This window comes from Sturnus vulgaris, chromosome 20 (genome assembly GCF_052056855.1).
Source record: "Sturnus vulgaris isolate bStuVul1 chromosome 20, bStuVul1.hap1, whole genome shotgun sequence".
Lineage (NCBI taxonomy): Eukaryota > Metazoa > Chordata > Aves > Passeriformes > Sturnidae > Sturnus > Sturnus vulgaris.
Genome location: NC_142262.1, coordinates 3,341,158 through 3,360,983, shown reverse-complemented (window position 1 = coordinate 3,360,983; position 19,826 = coordinate 3,341,158). Strand labels below are relative to the sequence as shown.

Sequence of the window (19,826 nt, the reverse complement as noted above, 5' to 3'; positions counted from 1 at the left end):
TGGAATTGTATCCAGTTGGAACTCTGACACTTCAACACTGACCCTGACAATGCCATTTTCAGTTTTAAGTGAGATTGCTCATCCTAAGCTGAGTAGGAAACTCCTGCAGTTTATCCAACTCTGGTTATAACAGAGTTATGAGCAAACACTGAATAATTCCAACTCTATTTCTCACCCTGGAACTGGGAAATCAAATAAACTACACCACTGAAATTACAGCTTAATTTCATAAAACCATTAAAGGCATTAGTTCATCTTTTTAAAGTTTACTTTCATCTGTACAAGATACAATTTTATCTATGAAAGTGTTATTTTCCATATTGGTATAATTCTAATTCCCTTTATGTCCAATCCCGCTAATTATATCTTGTAAATAGAAATAATTTATGGTTAAGCACTGATTGTCAGAACTTGAAAATTATGTCACTTCAGAAAATTCAAAGTGGAGCCTTTAAATCTGTCCTGAAGAATAACCAGCAGTGCTCAGCTATGTTCTTTCCCCAGTGCTGAGGTCTGGGGACATCCTTTGTTATAAAAGCAGTTAAACATACTTAAATTATGCATTAAATGGATGACAATCAGGAGAAAAAAACACAAAAAAGTTGATGACTACTCTGATCTTCATTTTGCTTCATTCAGTGTGAGCTTATGTATCACCCAGCATTCATGTTTAGGTATCTCTTGGCTTCTGGTTTTATCCTAAACTGAATTTCTGCCATTAAAGCTTCTCTACAAAGCTCTAATGAGGTGATAGTATTTCCTCCCTGTGAAAGTCACTGCTTTTATTGCTGACACAAGCTTTGCAGAGGGGAGACTTTGAGCTCACAGTGTAATAAGGTTTCAATGTTAAATCACCATAAAAAAGTTCAGCATCATCATTTATCAGAGCAACACTCCCCTATACAGCACAACTCATGGTCACAGGCTGCTGCCAATCTTCTCACCCAACAAAGCTCAACCACAGATGGATCTACACATTTTCTGGTTGAAAGAGTGGTTTAATAATTGATCATTGCCTGAAGCAATCAAAAAAGGGAAGAGGGCATACTATTCAGAAAGATGTAACATTCTAGTTGGAGGTTTCTTAAAAAAAGAAATAATTACAGAAAATATGATTTCAAATATGTCTACAAAATATTCCAGTGTGAAATAAGAATCTCTAAAAAGGAAAATAGTTCCCTACAAGTCAGTGTCTGCTATTTCTTACAACACAGAGTGCTGGTGTGATGGAGCCATTGCCTCGATTCAGCATTTCAGATACACACTTCAATAATTCTGAGTGTTTTACTTTACAATCCTTCAGAGAAAACCAGATCTACAATGGAATAACTTCAGTACAGTCCAAAGGGATTTAATGTAATCAATTTGAGTCGGTATCAAATATCAAGAAATTCTAACTAAAAATTAAATAATGAATAACTGCCCTGCATCACTGCTTGGCTCCAAGTTTTATGGATTGGGTCTGGTTTGGTTTGGTGAGTTTAACTCGGCAGACAAGGGGGGACAGAGTGGGAATCACTGTGAACTTGGCAGCCCACAAATCACCCAACTGCAATGCAGCTGATCCATGACCACTCCCAGGTGCAAATTCCCTTAACAGCACCCAGAGACGGCACCTCTGCATCCCTTAATCCTGTCCTTTTTTCTTGAAGGACAGGAGGATTAGTCACAAATTGGCTGGAGAGCTCCATGGGAAGAGCCAGCCGATGATGGAGCGTTCGGGCAACTCACATCAAACAGCTCTTAGGGAAATTCCTGCCTCTCTGGAAACATTAACATATTGATACTATAACACTGCAGAGGGATGAATGGAAGCCAGACCTGAGTGGAACAGATTCCCAGCCTGCTGGATGAAAGATCAAGGCGTTAAAGACTTTGACTTTGAGCTGAGACTCAAAGGCTGCACGAGAGCCAAGCAGGGGGTGTAAGGCACACTGTGACATTGGGCAAAGTCAACCCGAGAATTTGATTTCTGGGCCATCAACTCCAAGGGCATAAATGTTTGACAGAGGTGAGCTGTTGTAAGGAAAACTAATGTCCCTGAGCTTTAACCCAGCTGCTAAAAATTACACATTTAACAAGATCTTGAGTGTTTTAGAAAGACACAAATTCTATCTCAGCAACTGCTTGTGCTATGGATCACACAAGGAAGCCTTTAGGGGAAGAATCTCCACATTCACCTCTATATTTTTACACTTTTCCTAGGCCTCTGCTATTGACCATTGCCATGGGCAGCAGGCCACTCCAGAGGGACTTTGGTGGGACCAGGACTGCTCTTCCATGCCTGATCCAAAGCCTACTGAAATTAATGAGACCTTGGACAAGAATGATTTTATGTGCCTAACTCGTGGGTTCAAATTGCATGATTAAGACTCACAAACTGAAATTCTTTCTGCATTTAAGCATATAAGGTCCTTCTATAATGAAAAATGAAGCAGGGCTGATAATTTTCCATTAAAAGAAGTAGAAATGATATTAGTACCCAGCACTCGTGGCACACATACTTGAAGCTTTTCTTCCTGTGACTAGAAACTGGGCAAGCTGAGCTTTTCTCTGACCCCACTTTTATGTTATTATTTAGATAATTAATTTTGTGTGTTCCTTATTTTTGCTTTTAGACACCCATGGCTTTCTTCCTAGAGAAGGCATCATCCAAAGAATACTGTGTCTATTCACTATTTTCCCCTTGATTTATCTACTGGCAAAATCCTCAATCTGTTTTAAATGTAATGGCATAGCTAAAATCTTTTTGTTTAAATAACCTTCTTGTCCTTTTATCAGACACAATTTATTAGGAAAGCCCATCTGGCAAATCCTTTTGCTAGAGGAGCAAAACCTACTCTGTATTTGCAATACATTATTGCCAGGTGCAGAGTGATTTAAAAATAGCACTTCTGCCAACAGAGCAGAAACATCATAACCCGTGAGCTGGGCTTAGTGGAGAATAAAATGTAAAATTACAATGAAATAAAAGCCTCTGTATGTGGGATATGTATTCAAACATAGCACTCTCCCAGAGTTTATAACTTAGACCACGAGTCAATGTGGTTATTGATGGAGTCTATTATTTATCATTTAGCATTTATTTACTTAACTTTCCTCACGGACGTCAGGGCATCAGATGAGGAATGGTCACGCCCTTTCCAGGAAGCTGGGCTGTTGCAGAGCCTTTTCACAATTAATTCTGAGCTGTTACTTTGTACTCGGAGTTAAATCGTGAAATGCATTTGTTGTTTGCAGAAAACCTCCAAATCTGCCCCCGGCACACTTGCCCTCAGCTCTGCCATGGTACCAGGTCTGACTGGAAGCTGCCACTCCACCCTGGAGCTGGCAGCACCTCCCTGTGTGTGCTGGGAGCCTGCACGGGACACCTTGGCAGCCTTGTCACCCTTCTGTGTCCACTTGCTGCCTGTGTGGCCATTCCAGCACGGGCAAAGGTCCCCAGGCTGAAAATGTTGCCAGAGGTGAAAGTGCACCCAGCTTGTGCCACGCATCCTGTTCTCTCCCTGGAAGTGCCCAGATGTCCCTGAAACAGATCCTTCCTTCTTTTTAATGCCTGGATTAATTTTTTCTCAGGCTCCAATGGCAATATCATGGTGCTTTTGAAGTGCAATCATTTTTCCCCTCTTTATGCTGAAGACCATTTTGTTTGATCTTGAATTTCAGAACCAATCCTGAGTTTAATACCTGTCATCTGGCATTTCAGCATCAGCTGTAGTTGCTAGGTTTTGGATTTCAGCTTTTATAGCCAGGGCTCAGGAAAGATTTTTTGATGTAAAGATGCTACCATAGACCTTTATGTGGAGTAATTTTTAAGGACTTTTAAAAAAAATTTCCATTAAATGGTATTTTCTGGAAGATCCAGCTAAATACTTAAGAACTGTAAATATTGAGACAGTTCTGAGGTGTTAAAATATGATAAACCAGTCAGCCTTTATGTAAACTCACACGGCAAGGAAAAGGAAATGTTCATACTTTTTCATATCCGTCACTGAACTCCTGTGCTGACACAGTGCCCACATTCACGGGGGGCTGAGGCAGCTGGATTATTTCAGCTCCCATCACTGAGTAATGTGACAGAGGTTCTGCTCCTCTGAAAACACTTGGACAGGAGTAAGGTGGACCTATCACAGAGCAGCTGTGCTAAAGGAGAAAAACCAGCAATGGAAGAAGAAAACTGCAGCAGCTGCATGGAATCTCTTCAGAAGCAGCCTGAAAAGTTTATTCCATTTGTCCAGCTCTCCGTTGCTTTGTTATGAACAGGAAATGAAACATTGTTAATTCTGAGAACTTGAATATGTTTGCACTGAACATTTTGCTCAGTGGCTCACAGCTACGGTAAATGTTTCATTTCATGAATGATTCACTGGAGGCCCTCACTCCTCAGCATAGCTCAGCTTTGTTCTTTTCTATGTTTCAGACAAATTTATCTGTCTATATAGCTGGTGATACATATTCATCAATGCTAAAGTCATAAGGAAATTACTTCACAAAATGTACAACTACTCTTACCTGGCTGGTACATCGTCTGTACAGAAATACAAAATTCTATACTCAATGCAATATGTACATCCAGATTTGGAAACATCTTACAGACAAGCAGGCAAACTTGCTAGCTGGGATCTAGAATCAACCTTTCTCCCTTGGGAATCTCACATTTAAACTTCTTAAAACTTAAAAGGATTAGACCACACTCGTAAAAAAAACCTCTGTATTTAAGATGTGGCTACTTCACAATGGAGTTTGTAGATGGTAATGAAGTTTAAGGGAGGTCATCTGCTTTGGGACACCTGAATTGCTGCAGTTTCACCTCCAGCCTTCCACAAAGGAAGAAATCAGCTCAGCCCCGTGATAGAACTGGACTCTCTAAGTGTTTGTAATATCTCACAAAGCTCTCTTCTGATTCACTAATGACCTGGTGATTTCAGTCCTTTGTGCACACTGCCAGGTAAGCCCTTCATCCTTAAGGAAATCCCAACCACTCAATGATTCTGTTCAAGAGATCTCTTAGTATTACTGGTAGAGGCTCCCTTAAAGTGTCCTGCAATGAAGCAACAGCTCTCCTTAAGCCTCCAGCCAACTGGATTCTTCACTTTTCAATTTTAGTTAATATTTAGAAGGAGAGAAAAGCAAATATGCACAAAGTTGAATTCAATCATTTTCCCTTCAGCCAGAACATTTTCGTGGAACACATTTCCTCTCTCAGCACCAGTGAGAATGAGCTGTTCAACTCAAATGGAATAGTATTCATACAAAGATTATTTATATATTTTGTATTTTTATGTGTGAATCACTATTATGGAAATGAAAATGGAATCTGTTTTTAAGATTCATGTCAGGACAACTGTAAAACTACTTTTTAGATCATAGGTAGGAGGACACAGTGGCTTTGTCCTTCTACCATCAGGTACATAAGTCCCAGCCCAGAGCAAGCAGAGGAAGTAGTGTGTGAAGGCTTTGAATTATTTAAGCCACTCTATAGTATGCAGCATTACAGCTAAATAAAGACATTTGCTGTTAAATCTGAAGTATATTTTTAATTGAAGAGGAATGCGTTTTCGTCAGGATGTAAAGAAAACTAAAGCTCATTTCTAGAAGCTGCCAAACATGCTGACCCTAATAAAGAATTTGCTTTATTTTAAGCCTGTGAAAGAGCCACTGAAATGAAGAGATTACTGACATGCCTGAAGTTAAAATTGTTCTCGTTGGCCTTTCTGGGTGGGAGTCAGGACATTTATCCTGTGGGATCTAATTGTTAAATCCTGAGCATTGCACTTCACTTTTAATCTTTAAACTTAGTATCAGTTCAGATTACATGCTCTAAAAGCAGCCAAATTGTTGTTATTAGTGCAACTAAAATACCTTTCAAAAGCTTATACTAACTGGGTTTATCTGAAGCTGCTATTTGGGAAACACAAACCCTTTCTCATTTGCATAGAATTACTGTTCTCATTGAAAACAAATGGAAATTTATGAACATTAAAAATATTTTTATAGTCTGAGTTATGTAAGAGGCCTCATCAGAAGTGGGAATTTAGCTTCATGATCATCATATGGTAGCCTAAAAACCCCATAGTTTATAAACTTTGGAAGATCCACCATTTTCAACTATTACAAATTCACTATCAATCGTGGCATGTGCACAGTTAAATACTAAAGGTGTTCTTACTGCTCTGTATGAATTCTGAAACAGAATTTGGATGTCAACAGAAAAATCATCCATCAGGACAGAAAAAAACAACAGATGCTGGGCTATTTTTGTTGTTTAAACCCATATAAAATTCCATTTCGCTTGGAATCAGGTCTTTAGATTTGTCTTTGAAATAGCAACACAAAGAGTCTGAAATGCTTTTTTCCTTTAGGATAAACTTGTTTTTCCTCTGTCAGGAGATTAATCATAGAGAAATTATGCTTAACAGTTGGCTATTAAAAACGAGCAGGAAAGTTGCAAAACTGGTGTAAACACCTTTGTGTTTACAATTCTGAAGTGCAGAGATTGAGATGAAAAATCTCACAGGATTTCTTTAAAGTACAGACAAATGCTGACCCGTTCCATTAGCAGCTCATTCCTAAATGGAGAGGGAAGCCATAGAGCTTAGATAAGATGATGGGACCAATAAACTGTTTCATGAGGTGTTATATAATTTTTGGTACTAAACAGATGGGTTTCATTATCTAAAGAAAGTAATAAAATTACTTTCAGTTCTACTGTAGGCTCAGTTTTGGTTTATGACCTGTATATAACATCCAAAATAGGTTCTATATAAATGGAAGATAACAAGTACTCAACTTTTTTAGTCCCAAAATCATGTTTCCTATAGTATAGAAATATATTCCTTGGCAAGTCCTCACTTTCTATCCTAAAAATGATTTTGTAGTCTCGTTTTAGATAGTTCAACAGCTGCCATACTCACTGCCAGCTATGAATATAGACTTGGCTCCAGAGGCAAATCATATCTCCAAAATTAAATGCGAGCATAGATCTGATCATTCCTCTCTAGCTGCTTGTTGTGAACCATCATTTATCAACTATGAGATTAAAACATTGAGACCTCATCTTCATTTGCATGGTGGCTGCTGATTTCAAACTGAATTGCATTGACCTAGAAGAAGCACGCACTTCAGAGATGTGCTCCATCAAATATACATGGGAGCAATTTCCGAGGGAATTTTCAGAGTGACTCTGCCTGCTGCCATTGATGCTTTCTGGCAGATCTGCTGCAGTCTGCAGTGTGCTTCAGTCCCTCTTGGTCTTGTGTCATTGTTCCCTTCAAGCAATTGTGCATCAGCCCCTTGTCACTGCAGCACATCTGCCCTTTGCTGGGCTTGGGCACTTTGCAGGGCTCACTGATCAGGGTGGGATGCAAGTAAGGACAGCAAGGATGTTTAAAAGTGCTCAGATCTGCAAACTCTTCACTGAGATTCATAATGCAAAGGAAAGGCCTTTACTAGTTTGGACTAATTCAGCTGAATATCAAAGGTCTGGTACAGGATGTGTTCTGATAAGGGTAGGAAAGCATTTCAAAGATTCATCTGCAAAAGAAGGTGTTGGGCAATCCGGACAGAGAGGCTGGGTCTGCTTCCCCTCTTCCCCCAAATGCTCTTGCAGTATTACTGACCAGCAAAATTTTATACAAAAATAAAATGGTTTTGATTCCTATCCAGGCTCTTCTAAAGCCTCTTACCTTCCCTTCCTCATCAGTTCACAGCCTCTTACCTCTGATTCCTTGTAATAGCGCTCGGGAATCTCATCACTGGCAATATCAATAAAGCAGACTTCTCGCTCCAGATCTTTAGCTTCTTTGTCAAAAATCTGCAAGAGTTACAGAAATTCAAGGCTGTTACAGAACAACACCCTCACAAAATCCACCTGGAATAACTGTTACAAGCAGTTTCAATGACTTGTGCAACAGAATGTATTTTAAGCTTGTGCCTGAACAGCTTTGTGTAAAATACTTGAGTTTTTGCAGGAACACGGTCATGTTCTCAACCCTACTGCTCACATCGTGTTCAGCACTTTCTGCTCCCACTGCTGTTCTTCCTTGGATTTTTTTTTTAGAATGGAGACTTTGATTACAAACGGTAAAGTCAACAATTTTGATTGGTTTTACTGTATTCCCCAATCTTTATACTAATAGAGTCTGACGCTGTATAAAAACCTGACTGGACTCAGAGTGTTTTCACCCTCTAAGGACCACAGCCCTGTGCAGGTGTTTGCTGGGAACAGTCAGACTGAGTTGCTACACTGAGAATCAAAATTTTGGTTCAAGTGCCTCAGTGGAAGATGAAAGCTTCCCCAGCCCATCCATGCACACACATTTCAATCCCTCAGGACCTTGTTTGGAACAGCAAGCCTCCTGTTCTCTGCAAGGCAAACAATGGAGATATTTTGAAAATCCAGGTCATTTGCAGCAGCAGTGCAGTATCCTTCTGTTCCTGTGTCCATAATTTAATTATTTAGGCATCTCAGTGACCCATGTGACTTACACTGTATCTGCAATACATTTCCCTCATGATTCTGAGACTTGGAAACAGTGCTGAGCTAAAAGGCTACCATGAATTAGTGCCATGAAATTCAAGGAAGTTTTGCATCCACTGTCAGGATCAGTAATAAGCTCACAACGTGCTTTTTCCTTTGGGGCACAATGTTCTATAGCTGACATTTCCAGGAAGAAAAAGTATTTTTGTTTTCATTTTAATTTTTTTTTTTTTTTTTTTAATAAACGCAGTGAATGCTCTCTTGATTTAATTAAATTCTAGAGGAACAGTTAAAAATACAAAATGCCAGCAATTCTTTAGTAACAGAAATGCTACTTCATTATTTCTGAAAGCATTGGGGCTGCCCATTTAAAGCATTCAAAAAGAGCAATGGACTTCCAGTGAACACAGGAACCAGCTGGTAGGAAGAATATTGCTCAGGAAATCATCTTTCAAATACAGGAAAAGCTGAAGTTTGACTCTACAATTTTAACTTGTCTTGGTAGTGAATAAAACAGGCAGCACTGAATGCTCACTGAGCTGGATGTAATATGTTCACACATATGAAACTGCAGAAGAATTGAGAAACTCCAACCTGGTTTTATTTGTATTATTATCCTTCTCCAATCATTGTTTTGCAAAAAAAATATGTTGATTATTTGAACAAATTGGAGCTGGGAAGCCCTTCTCCTGTAGTGCTCCTTCTCTGAATTTGGTACATTGACATAAATCACTTCTGTGTTTATATATATAATATAGGTCGCCTTTTCTATGCTTCCTCGCTTGCTTTTTTCCTAAACAAATTCAGAAATACACAGCAGCCCCTGATGAAATCAGCTGAACTATTTCTGGAACAAGATGCACTTCACCATAATCTCTATAAAATAATGGAAATTGCACTTAAATGGACATTACCAGGTCAGCTGAGGCTTTGAATCTGTCCATGTTTTAGGTACAATCCCCATAAATTCAAGCACATGCAAATCTCTGCCCATTTGCAAGGACCTAAATAGAGATTATTACCCAGTATCTTATCCAAAGAAATGTGCCCTGCTCTGTCCCAGGCTTGATCAACATATTTCACCTCATATGAAAATAGTTCTAAATTCCATTTCTCTCTTTAAAATGCTGTGATGGAAGTGGGGATGACAGATGCCTTTGCCAATCTGTCAAAACCAGGAGGAATTTTTCAACCATTTCAACGATGCCTTATTTGCTGCCAAGGCTGTCTCTGACCATTTCCTTTATTCCAGAAGTTTGCTGAATGACGTTCTCACTTCCCTTTGCCAGCAGAACTTGTTGTCTAATCATTTATGCTTCTCCCTTTCTCAGATTGTCCTCACAAGATTTGCAGCTAGAGATTTAATCTTCTCATTCTATCAGCACTCGAAAATAAGAAGTCATTAGAGAACAAGAGTGATTTCTTTCTTAGCTCTAATTCTCTTATTGCCTCTCCTAGCCACAGAATCTTGGATTGCCTGAAAGCCTGTAGGGAGGATGGGTTTATCGTGGTTGGGATCAAAGAGACTAAAGCAAGTTTTAAAGGAAAAGATTAAAGGCCACAAAAAGAAGCATAAGGCTCCCAATCTGTGCAACTGTATTTGCAAATGTGCAGAAGCTGAATGGTGAGAACAATCTGTATCCTTAAGTAGATGATGTAGAAAGACAGAATATTAAATATTATATTGGAAAGAACTGGACAGGCTTTACATTTGGAAGCCAAGTAATTAATTGAGATTAAAATACAATCAAATGGAAAACAAAGAGCAACATTCAGACTGAAGTGGCCTTTTTGCTGCGGGTTTTGGTTTTATTTTAGGGGGAGTAACGTGACAGCTTTTTTACAACAAACATTTATATACATCTCCTTCCTGAGAGGAATGAAAACTCATTTCCACAGAATGACAGAAAGTGGGAGAAAGGTTTCAACTGGATCTTTTTTATGACACTCAATTTTTTCTTCTGGTGAAAAGTAAAAAACCAAAAAAACAAACAAAACCCCCAAAACAACAGCAACAAAAAGCCCCCAAAACAACCAACCAACCAACCAACCAAAAAAAGTCAAACCTGACCAATCAACCGATCAGAAACCAAAAGAAAAGTACACAAAACCCCCTCAGGCAGGTGATTCCAGAACCTGAAGAAAGCTCATGCAGAATACTGCAGAAATGCAAGTCCTGATGAACTTAAATTGCATTCCTTTGTTTCTCTCCTGCCCTACAAAGACATGTCCTGGCACATCCTTTGCTAGTGACTTCCCTTCTGTTGGTAGCCACAATCAGAACAGAAAGTCAGGTTAGGATATGATAGGAAATTGAATATCCTCTTTTCTACAAGCATTTTTTCCTATTTTTTCCCTTTTTTTCTATTTTCAGGCTAAGTTGCTGGCTTCAATTTTATTCAGATGTAGTGAATCTAAAATGTAATGTTTTATGGCCAATCTCCACAGCTAACCTGGGCTGGAACAGCACAAAACCAGTTTCTGCTGAATGCATTGATTCCATCCACACTGGCAAACTCCTCACTCATCTGCACCACCAGGACTCAGAGGGTCACACCTGTGCCTCTGCCTTGGCTTTGTTTCATAATACATGATTCTCTTTGTGATGTTTGTTTCCCCTCTTCAAGAGCAAAGGAACCATCCAAGGGATTACCAGCTGGAAAGGTGTTTGGCTCTGTCATTACTACAAAATGCTTTTTTTTTTCCCAGCCTAAACACGAGGAGTTTGTGGTCAGAAGCTGTAAAGAGACAGCTCCTTCATGGCAGGGCTTTAATTGTGGTGAGAACTGCAAGAATAATCCTTTTCTTCCTTTAGAAAAATGCACAAAATATACTTTCCACCTTGAAATTCTCATCTCTGCAGATTGCCATGGCCAGAACCCCTGGCTGCTCCCTGGTGTGATGCTGCACACCTTGAGCAGGTTGTGTCACCTGCTGCACTGGAGCTCTCATTTTTCTGAAGGAAAACTCTGACTCACAAGTAAATCCATGGAATTTATTCAGTGTGTAAATTTTCAGTAAGTCATGCTGCAACCTCAGCTACTTTCAAATTCCCTAATTTCCTTCTGAGATTTATTTGGGCAGAGATTACAGGAATTGACTGATTTCACACCTGTTCATGGGATGAAACTATTTATCTGGACATGCATAATTTGGAGCAATTTTTAAATGGAAAAAAGATGGAATCTCTCTTTGAGAAGAGAAAATTTGGCTCCCTGAACTGGCTGGGAATATCCCTGGGTGCCACAGAGCAGGAAAGACAGTTATGTATTTACCTGCAGCCATTCTCCCTGCTCCTTTTGATCTCCATGTCACGACTCCTCTATTATTCCATCCCTTATGAAATATCTCATTAAGATTTGTACTTTCTGGACAGAGAACTGGATTTTTATGTAATTATGTCAAAGTGCTTCCAAGACCGCAATAGACAATCTATAATATTTACTGGGATTAGGTTTTTTAAGTCACATCTAGTTCAAGTGCCAGATTTACTGACTAACTTCAGTAATTCATTTAGAAAAATCAAAAAGTAGAGGCACAACCATATCACTTGTTCACACTCTGTCAGTGTGGGCCTTGTCATATGTTCTGTGATAGCCATATGTGCTTGGGACATAGGATCTGCACTTCAGGAAAGAGAGATCTTCCCTCAGGGGGAATTTCGGACTGACCTTTCCACTTGTTTGCCTTTATCTTTTCAGGCTTCTTAGAGGGGGGGAAAAAGCATCACAAAATCATGATTTTTTTCATTGTAAATTATGGGATACTCAGTACCATCATATAGGAAAAGTCCGGCTGCAAATAAAATCACCCTAAAAGTGTCCCTTGCTTTGACTTTACCATATTTTGAGTCATGCCCAGCAATCCTTTTGACAGTTTCCAGAATGAGATCCTGTGGTGCAGTGAGGCTAAACCAGGGCACAGCTGAATCCTTTTCAGCTGAAATCAGTGTTTCATGGCAGTTGCCTTAAATAGTGAATTTACATTTAATTTCCATGTGCTATATTCAAGTTTGTTACAACCTAGTTCCACATTACTAAGATGGGAGACAGAAATAGAGAAAAAATCACCCTAAACTCAACCAAACTAGAAATGGATTTTCTTGGTAGCTGCCATACCTAAAATTTATTTTACTTTACCTTCATAATCAAGATCCAGCCACTGAGTTTTCCAGAGAAAAATGTTATGCTACAAAGAGCAAGGCACTGGAAGTTTTACATAGAGTGAATTTTCATTATTGACAACCTTTGAATTATTTGACAAGCTGTACATTTTTTTGCTTTCCCCAGACACCATCAGATGGCAAAAAATCACTGCCCAAATATCAGCAGCAATTAATTCTGTGACTAAAAAACAAAACAAAACAAACCAACAGAAATCTAGCAAACATAATGATCCTTGTGCAACAAATGGGAAAATTGAATGTCTCTGTGATTCAGTGATTTGCTTGAGCAGTGTCTGTCCCCACTGTGCCTTTCCTGTACCTTCAGCTGCTTTGCAGACATTTTCCCCAGCACCAGAGTGACACCAGGGACAGCATGTGTGACATGGCTGGGCATTGATTACAGCAGCCACTGCAGCCATATGGTGGCTCCCTGTAATCAACACAGCTGATTGTAATGCACAGTTGGTGCATTCACCACTAAAAGGAAAAAAAAAACCAAAATGTGTGTCTGTAGTGCACACTGAAATAGTAAGAAAAAGAGATGGGAAAGAGGTGAGAGCAAGACAATGGCCCGACTAAATTAGTCCTTTGTCACACAAATACTGAGCAGTCAATGGATGGTTGAAAGAAAATACCTGTCCAAATAAAAAAAGAGCTCGAGGAAGTCTTCTCATGGAAAGCACACACCCAATTTATTGACACACAAGCAGCAACTCCCACCCAGATTTCTATCACTTCAGTCAGCAGACACCTGTAAGAATTCTCTTGGATGTCCCTTATGTTTTTAATATTCAGAATACACACTTTATCTATCTATATTCAAATTCCCAAAGGGCTAATTTTCCTTTGGGAGAAGGCTGTGATTACTGTACTCTTTGACACTGCTCTGTGCCCCCTGAGGCTGCTGGCTGCAGGTATCTGCACTTGCCCCTGCCCAGCACTGCCCAGTGCCATCCTGACCAATGCAAGAAGCTCAGCATACATAAAGGGAAGAAATATTTTAATGAACTCTACAGATGCCACCCTCACAAAATATTCTAACGTTTTAAAATTCCTTTCTGTAATTTCAAATAAAAGTAAAATTAAAACAAAATTTCTCTTTAAGAAGTTGACTTTTAATTTAAAAGACCTACAAGAGGAAACAGTGACTGGCCTGACTCACTGGTCCAGTTTCTGACAGTATTAATGAAGCTGTAGAGCTGCAAGGTAGCAGGGACAATATTTGATGTACTCACATGCTCATCCAACACTGCCTCTGTTTTTCTAAGAACAGAGTTACCATGGAACATCTACAAGGGATACATCAAAATCAGCTGCTCTGAGCACTGAAATCACAGCTCAGTAGATTTATGGTTCTGCACTATTACACAAGGTTACCTAAATAAAGACATTTATTGTCCATTGTTCTTTCTGTCAGTGGTTATATTTGTGCAAATCAACTGCAAACTTTAACAGACTGGAACAAGAATGCTTTAACACATTTAAAACAGAATGATAATGAAGTCTAAGACCTACAAAAATCAGGTTCCAGAGCAGGTACCATCTTTCACTAGTATCATTCCTATCTTCAATCATGTCAAATGGGAAGGAGAATCAGTAGGAAACTTACAACAAGATATATTGCAATAATTAGCTAGAATTATACCAGACAACACAACATATTAAATAAAATAACTCTAATAACATCCCAGCCTGCCAAATGACAGGAACCCAAGACCATTTATATTGCTTTCTTCCATGGATCAGTGGAATTAGTTTTAGAATCCTTATGTCTAAGTATTGCTTTTCACAATCAATATCTACTTTATCAGACAGTATGGAAATGAAGAATAGATCAGAGTGCAAAGATTTCAAAAAATCTGCATGATCTAAAAATAATCAGAAATAGCTGACTTAAAATCAGATTTGTATTATTGCCCTCATTACTGCAACATTAATATTCAATCAGTCTATTTTGCATTACAACTGCAAAATTTACAGAAGTATTTTTTGGATTAATTATTTCTTCATCAGACAAGGCTGATAGTTGCAGTGAAGGAAAATACAGTGGATCTATGGAAATCTAAGAAATGGGTGCTATGCTTCCTGCTGTTTTCTACCCAGACAAACAATGACATTTAATCTAAACTTGTCTGACACAAAGGAAAAATGCACTTTGCAAGTTCTTAAGGGAAGTTTAAGCCTGCCCATTGAGTAAACACCTAGTTCCAGGTGTTTGAATTAACAAAAGCCTCTCCATATTTAGGAACCTTCCAGCATTTCAGTGCTGTACCAGTCATGTCTGTGGTCCCAGATAAAGGTCATGGGAGCACAAAAACGTAAATCTTCTATTGGTTTATTGTGTTCACACCAGGGAACAGCACAGCTCTCAGAATTACAAAATCAGGGAAATTAGGGCTGGACTGCAACCCTCAATTCAGCTGCTCTTTCTCCTCCTCAGTTCAAGTAGGGGTCAGTGAAATCTCTTAATCTAGGCAAACACTGGCTTAGTCTGTGACTCAGGTGCTGCAATAGAAAGGTAATATGATATTACCCCACTGGCACTCCGGTAAAAATGACATTGGAAGAGCTGGATTCAAGCAGAATAGAGTTTCTTTGATTTACATCACTGGAGTATCCCACCTCTGTGCCACTTTCATCTGAATTCCCTGGCTGGATACTGTTCAGGGCTTGATTCACAGTATTTTAGCCACAAGCTGGCACACTGAAAGAATTCACTCTGCTTAAATAGCTTCAGTTCTTCCTCTGTCAGACAGCAGCCCAGATCATGTCTGCTCACTGCTGACATTATAAAGCACCAGAAAATTAGTCTGCACCCTCCCAAAACCAAAGGTGTGGGCTTGCTCTGAATTAAAGTGCTGCCAAAAAGCAGAAGTGAACATCAAAAAGTACATAAATTACACAATGTTCATCTAGCTGGTAATGTAATACAGTTCTTTTTAACTCACTCACTGATCTGGCTGAGAGGAGCAGTGACTGTGAGTGGTTGGTATCTGGAGGTTAATAGATGATCCCTGTCATGTTCCCAGTGGGAAAGTGTCTGCATGCCAAAAGCATTCTTCCAAATTCCACCTTGTTCTTGTATGTGTAATTATTCTGCCATAAGCAGTGCAACAGCTGTCAGCCTCATGAACAGGCAGCCCCAGGGGGCTGAGGGAAATGAACCTCCCACCTGGAGAACAGAACACCTTCCTCTCACCAAAGCTGCTGAAGGGACACCCCAAAACACTAGAAGGCTGTGCTCAGACCCCTTAAAATCTGCTTGACTGCCTTTTTCCTTCTCAAGAATGAGTTCAAACACCCCCATCATTGGGTCTCTGGTTTACAGATAAAATTTCCAGACATTTAAACTTTATTTCAAGCCTACAAGGAATTTCTTCCCATAAGTCTGCAGCCAACACATACCAAAATGAAACAGAGAGAAACATATTTGTGTATCAACCCAAGGGTTCAATCTTTACATACTGGGCTTTATTGAAAGTAATTTTTCTTTTTTTTTTGCAAGGTGTATGACTCTACTTTGCTATCTGCACAACAAAATTTGACTGACCTCCTGCCTTCTGCTCCTGTGCCTCTCTGATCAGCAGCTGCTGGTTACTCATTCCCACCCTTCCTCTAAAGAGATTCGATATAGTTAATTGTCCTTCTCATCTCTAAGCTCTAACTCTGAAAATTTTTAACTCCTCGTAAGTGACTGCCAAAAGCACTGCCCAAGTCACAGCCATTGTTCTCCCTGAGCTGCTCACTGAGATCTCTCATGTCTGACCATTGTTTAGTTTCCTGTTTGCTCTTCCTGACACCTCCTTGGAATTCAACCCCCTTTATTCAGAGATAATAATGTGAAACACAGAAAGTGGAATACAAGCACACAAACACCCCCTCCCCGTCATCTTTCATTTACTTTCCATAAATGTTCATCACGACTAAATTCACATATGTTAATTATGTTGTGTTCAGAGAAGGAACAAATAGAATAGAAGAGGCAGAAAGGAAGGTGAGCACACAGATCTTTCATCTCCTGGTACTTCAGAGTTAACTCCTCTACAGCTGCTCAAAACCCAGGGAGGGGCAAAGGCACAAGTCTGATGGGGCCTTTTTCCCAAACTGAGACACCTCCAGGCCCCGGACACAGACTGTGGTTAACAAAGAGGATTAAATCAACTTCTGCACAAGGTGTCATACTTACACTGTCATTGCTTCCTTTGTTGTCCTCATATTTTGTCTCTATATGAATGGAGAACTTAGGCAAAAACGAACACTGCAACAAAAGAAAAGTATATTTAACACAAGAAATAAGGCTTGCTTCTTCAGCTGACACATTCAGTACATCCCTGTTGGCATCACCTTTCTCTTTTTTTTCAGGTTACTTCAAGAAAAAGAGTAAATGTTCACAGAACGTAAACCTGAAAGGTTGGATGATTCTGGAGGGACCCAGAGAGTCTATCTAAAAGCTGAAAATTATAATGAAGATATAAATAAATCAGTATAGGAAGTCTGGAATAATTAGATGCAATAGTTTTCATGCTCACTATGCCCAGGAGTATGAATGTCCTGAACGTCTTGCAAGAAATTCAATTCACTAAGATCTTGAGAGCAACTCAATATCCCTCATTATAGATCAGTCTATCCCTCACATAGAAAAACCCAAGGACACTTCACCAGATGCAGGTCCTGTCCAAACAGATAGCAATGCTTTCATATGTGAGGGCTTCTTCTTAATTTTCAGTGAGAAATGAATTTTAGCATAATTTCCTATTAATGAAATTAAGATGGATTATGAGCCCCTGTGAAAATTCCTTTATACTAAATCCAGATAAATCTTTAGATAATAATTCCAATAAAAAAAAAAAGAAATACACCAATGTTTTCCCGTTAAGATTAATATTCCGTATTTACATGGGAATAAATGTATTTTTCTGAGGATTGCTTATCTTAGTTAGGAAGACTAGAATTTGTAATACTAGGCAACATAATCCCATCATAATAAATATTTCAAATATATTTTATTTATCATTTCACAGTTCTTTGTTCAAAGCAAGTTTTCAGCCAGGCAGATAGAGCAGCTGTCTAACCAGCTCTAAATGACACCAGTTCAGCATCTTTGCTATTAGTCACCAAGGCTGTCCTGCATTAACTGCCAGTTCCTTGTGTGAGGCATCACTAATCCCCCATGGCAATTCAGGGGCTGTACATACAGGTTATACAATGGGGATGTCTGAATGGCTCAGGGCTCACAACGCTGCTGGTCCAAGTTCAGGCTTGAAAACATTCACAGAGTTCTTCTAAGGGAGGGGCTGATGAGTAAGGGAAGAGGGCATTTAGGAGGCCGGGTGTCCTACAACAATTAAAATGAGAAGGCAGCTCCTTGGAGACTGCAGCAAATACATTTTTCCTTCAATGGGTATCACCCAATAAGTCATTGTTCAGTCTTCTTCTGATCACAGGATACTCACTATCAACAAGCACATCTAGAATAAATCCTTGTTGGAAAAACAAGTGAGACAGATTCCTCAAAAAAGGTTCTGGTGCCATGGAAGGCCAATCCCCCTTCGTGCTGTTGATCTGAAGCACAGATTCAGTTTCAGAGGGAATTATGAATAAAGCCAAATGCCAGATTTCCCTTTTACCTTGGTATTAAAGAAATGCCTGCTATTTTCAATCACTGTCCAGAGGTTGCCAGCAATGGGTCATGGTCATGACACTGAAATGTCACTGTTCCATGTACTGAACGTGAGGCTGCACTGGGACTCCTGGAGCAGCTCAACAAGTCACTGCTTGAGTAGAGTTGTTGATTCCTGTGACCCAGAATCTAAACTCTAATTTAAACAAGAGATCTTCTAACCTTGTATTTCAAAAAGAAACATTAAGAAAAGCCCAAGGATCCTTAGAACAACATAGAAGAATGGTGCCATTTACCTTAAGCCACCTCATTAGGGAGCCACTTTCTGTAAAGCCACCCACAGGCAGCCTCCCTGTGTGTTTAATAGGAAGGAGAGAACTGCAACAACCTAATTTGAGATTATAAATGGTAACATGGGTTTACCCCAAATGAAATTCAAATTCACCAGAAAGGTCCTCCACCGCAAAAAATCGCTCTCAGAAACTCAACTGGCTGGCAACCACTGCTCCAGCAGCTGTGGGGGGTCTCGCTGCCTTACAGGAACACTTAACAGGGTCCAAATTTTTGAACATTTCACAGAATGTGTCTCATGATTCATCGGCTGCACTCTGACTAATTGGCAGAGGGCTCTGGCAGAACCAGAAAACTGTTTATGCATCATTCAAAAGACTATTATTCATCATGCAAAAAGTTGGGTTTTTTTCCCCTCAAGTGGCCACATATTTACTTAACTGGGGATTAAAATTGTTATGCAACAGTCGGAATCAAACTAGGGAGTGAATAGCAGGTAATAAACCTTTTAGCAGATTCTTGTTTTCTTCTGAGCACCACTCCCTTTGTGCTCTGCCTCCTCCGGGGCCCGTGTTCCTCCAGCACTGACCTGCAGGCGATTGATCCGAGCACACTCAGCAATGCACACGGTGCTGTTTCCAGCTCTCTGTTTCACTACCACTACAGCTTGCAAGGTTCCTCTTGGGAATGAAATAGTGGCAAATTCAATCTTTAACTTGAAATTAAACTTAAGTTCTGCAGAATAATTCAAATTCTTCAGTCACAGCGTCTTCAACGATAAGGTGTCTTTGTGTAAAGCTCTCAAAGGAGGCATCTTAGGTATTGTCACCTCCAGATTTTTTTAGATGTCTTATAAACGCCTTTAAAAATTCTTATACCCCAGCACGCCTGTAACACGCAAAAACAAGTAAGGGGAATATTCAGGGCTTTTTTTTTTTTGTTTTCCGAAACTTTCTGTATTTGGCACCTGAATTTTGGAAGAACCAGGAGAGGTTTAAGGCTCCAGAGAGCACCTAGTGCAGTAACAGGAGTGTGTACCAGCAATTACCAGCCATGAGCAGGGGTATTTCCATGTTAGAAGGAAGGGAATGAAAGCAGCATATGGAAAGCACAGCCTGCGTTTGCAATTCCCTACACATAACCTCTTGAAAAATGAAAGGCCTATTTTTAGCATGATGATTGATTAGCGTTGCCATAGCAATAAGCAACACTTACAAGAACAGGGTAGAACCTAAGTGTGCCAAAACACTTGCCAAAGTCTTAAAGAGACA

General features: G+C 39.6%; 1 protein-coding gene across 1 annotated transcript in view; it reads right to left on the bottom strand.

The window, feature by feature from the left end:
* Positions 1–19,826, bottom strand: part of PITPNC1 (phosphatidylinositol transfer protein cytoplasmic 1) — a 43,432-nt gene that overhangs the window by 11,800 nt on the left and 11,806 nt on the right. Inside the window, exons 5-6 of the mRNA XM_088176811.1 lie at positions 16,831–16,902; positions 7,718–7,813 (exon numbers count right to left, since the gene is read on the bottom strand). Coding sequence (XP_088032937.1) covers positions 7,718–7,813; positions 16,831–16,902 — 168 coding nt within the window. The remainder of the gene's footprint in view (positions 1–7,717; positions 7,814–16,830; positions 16,903–19,826) is intronic.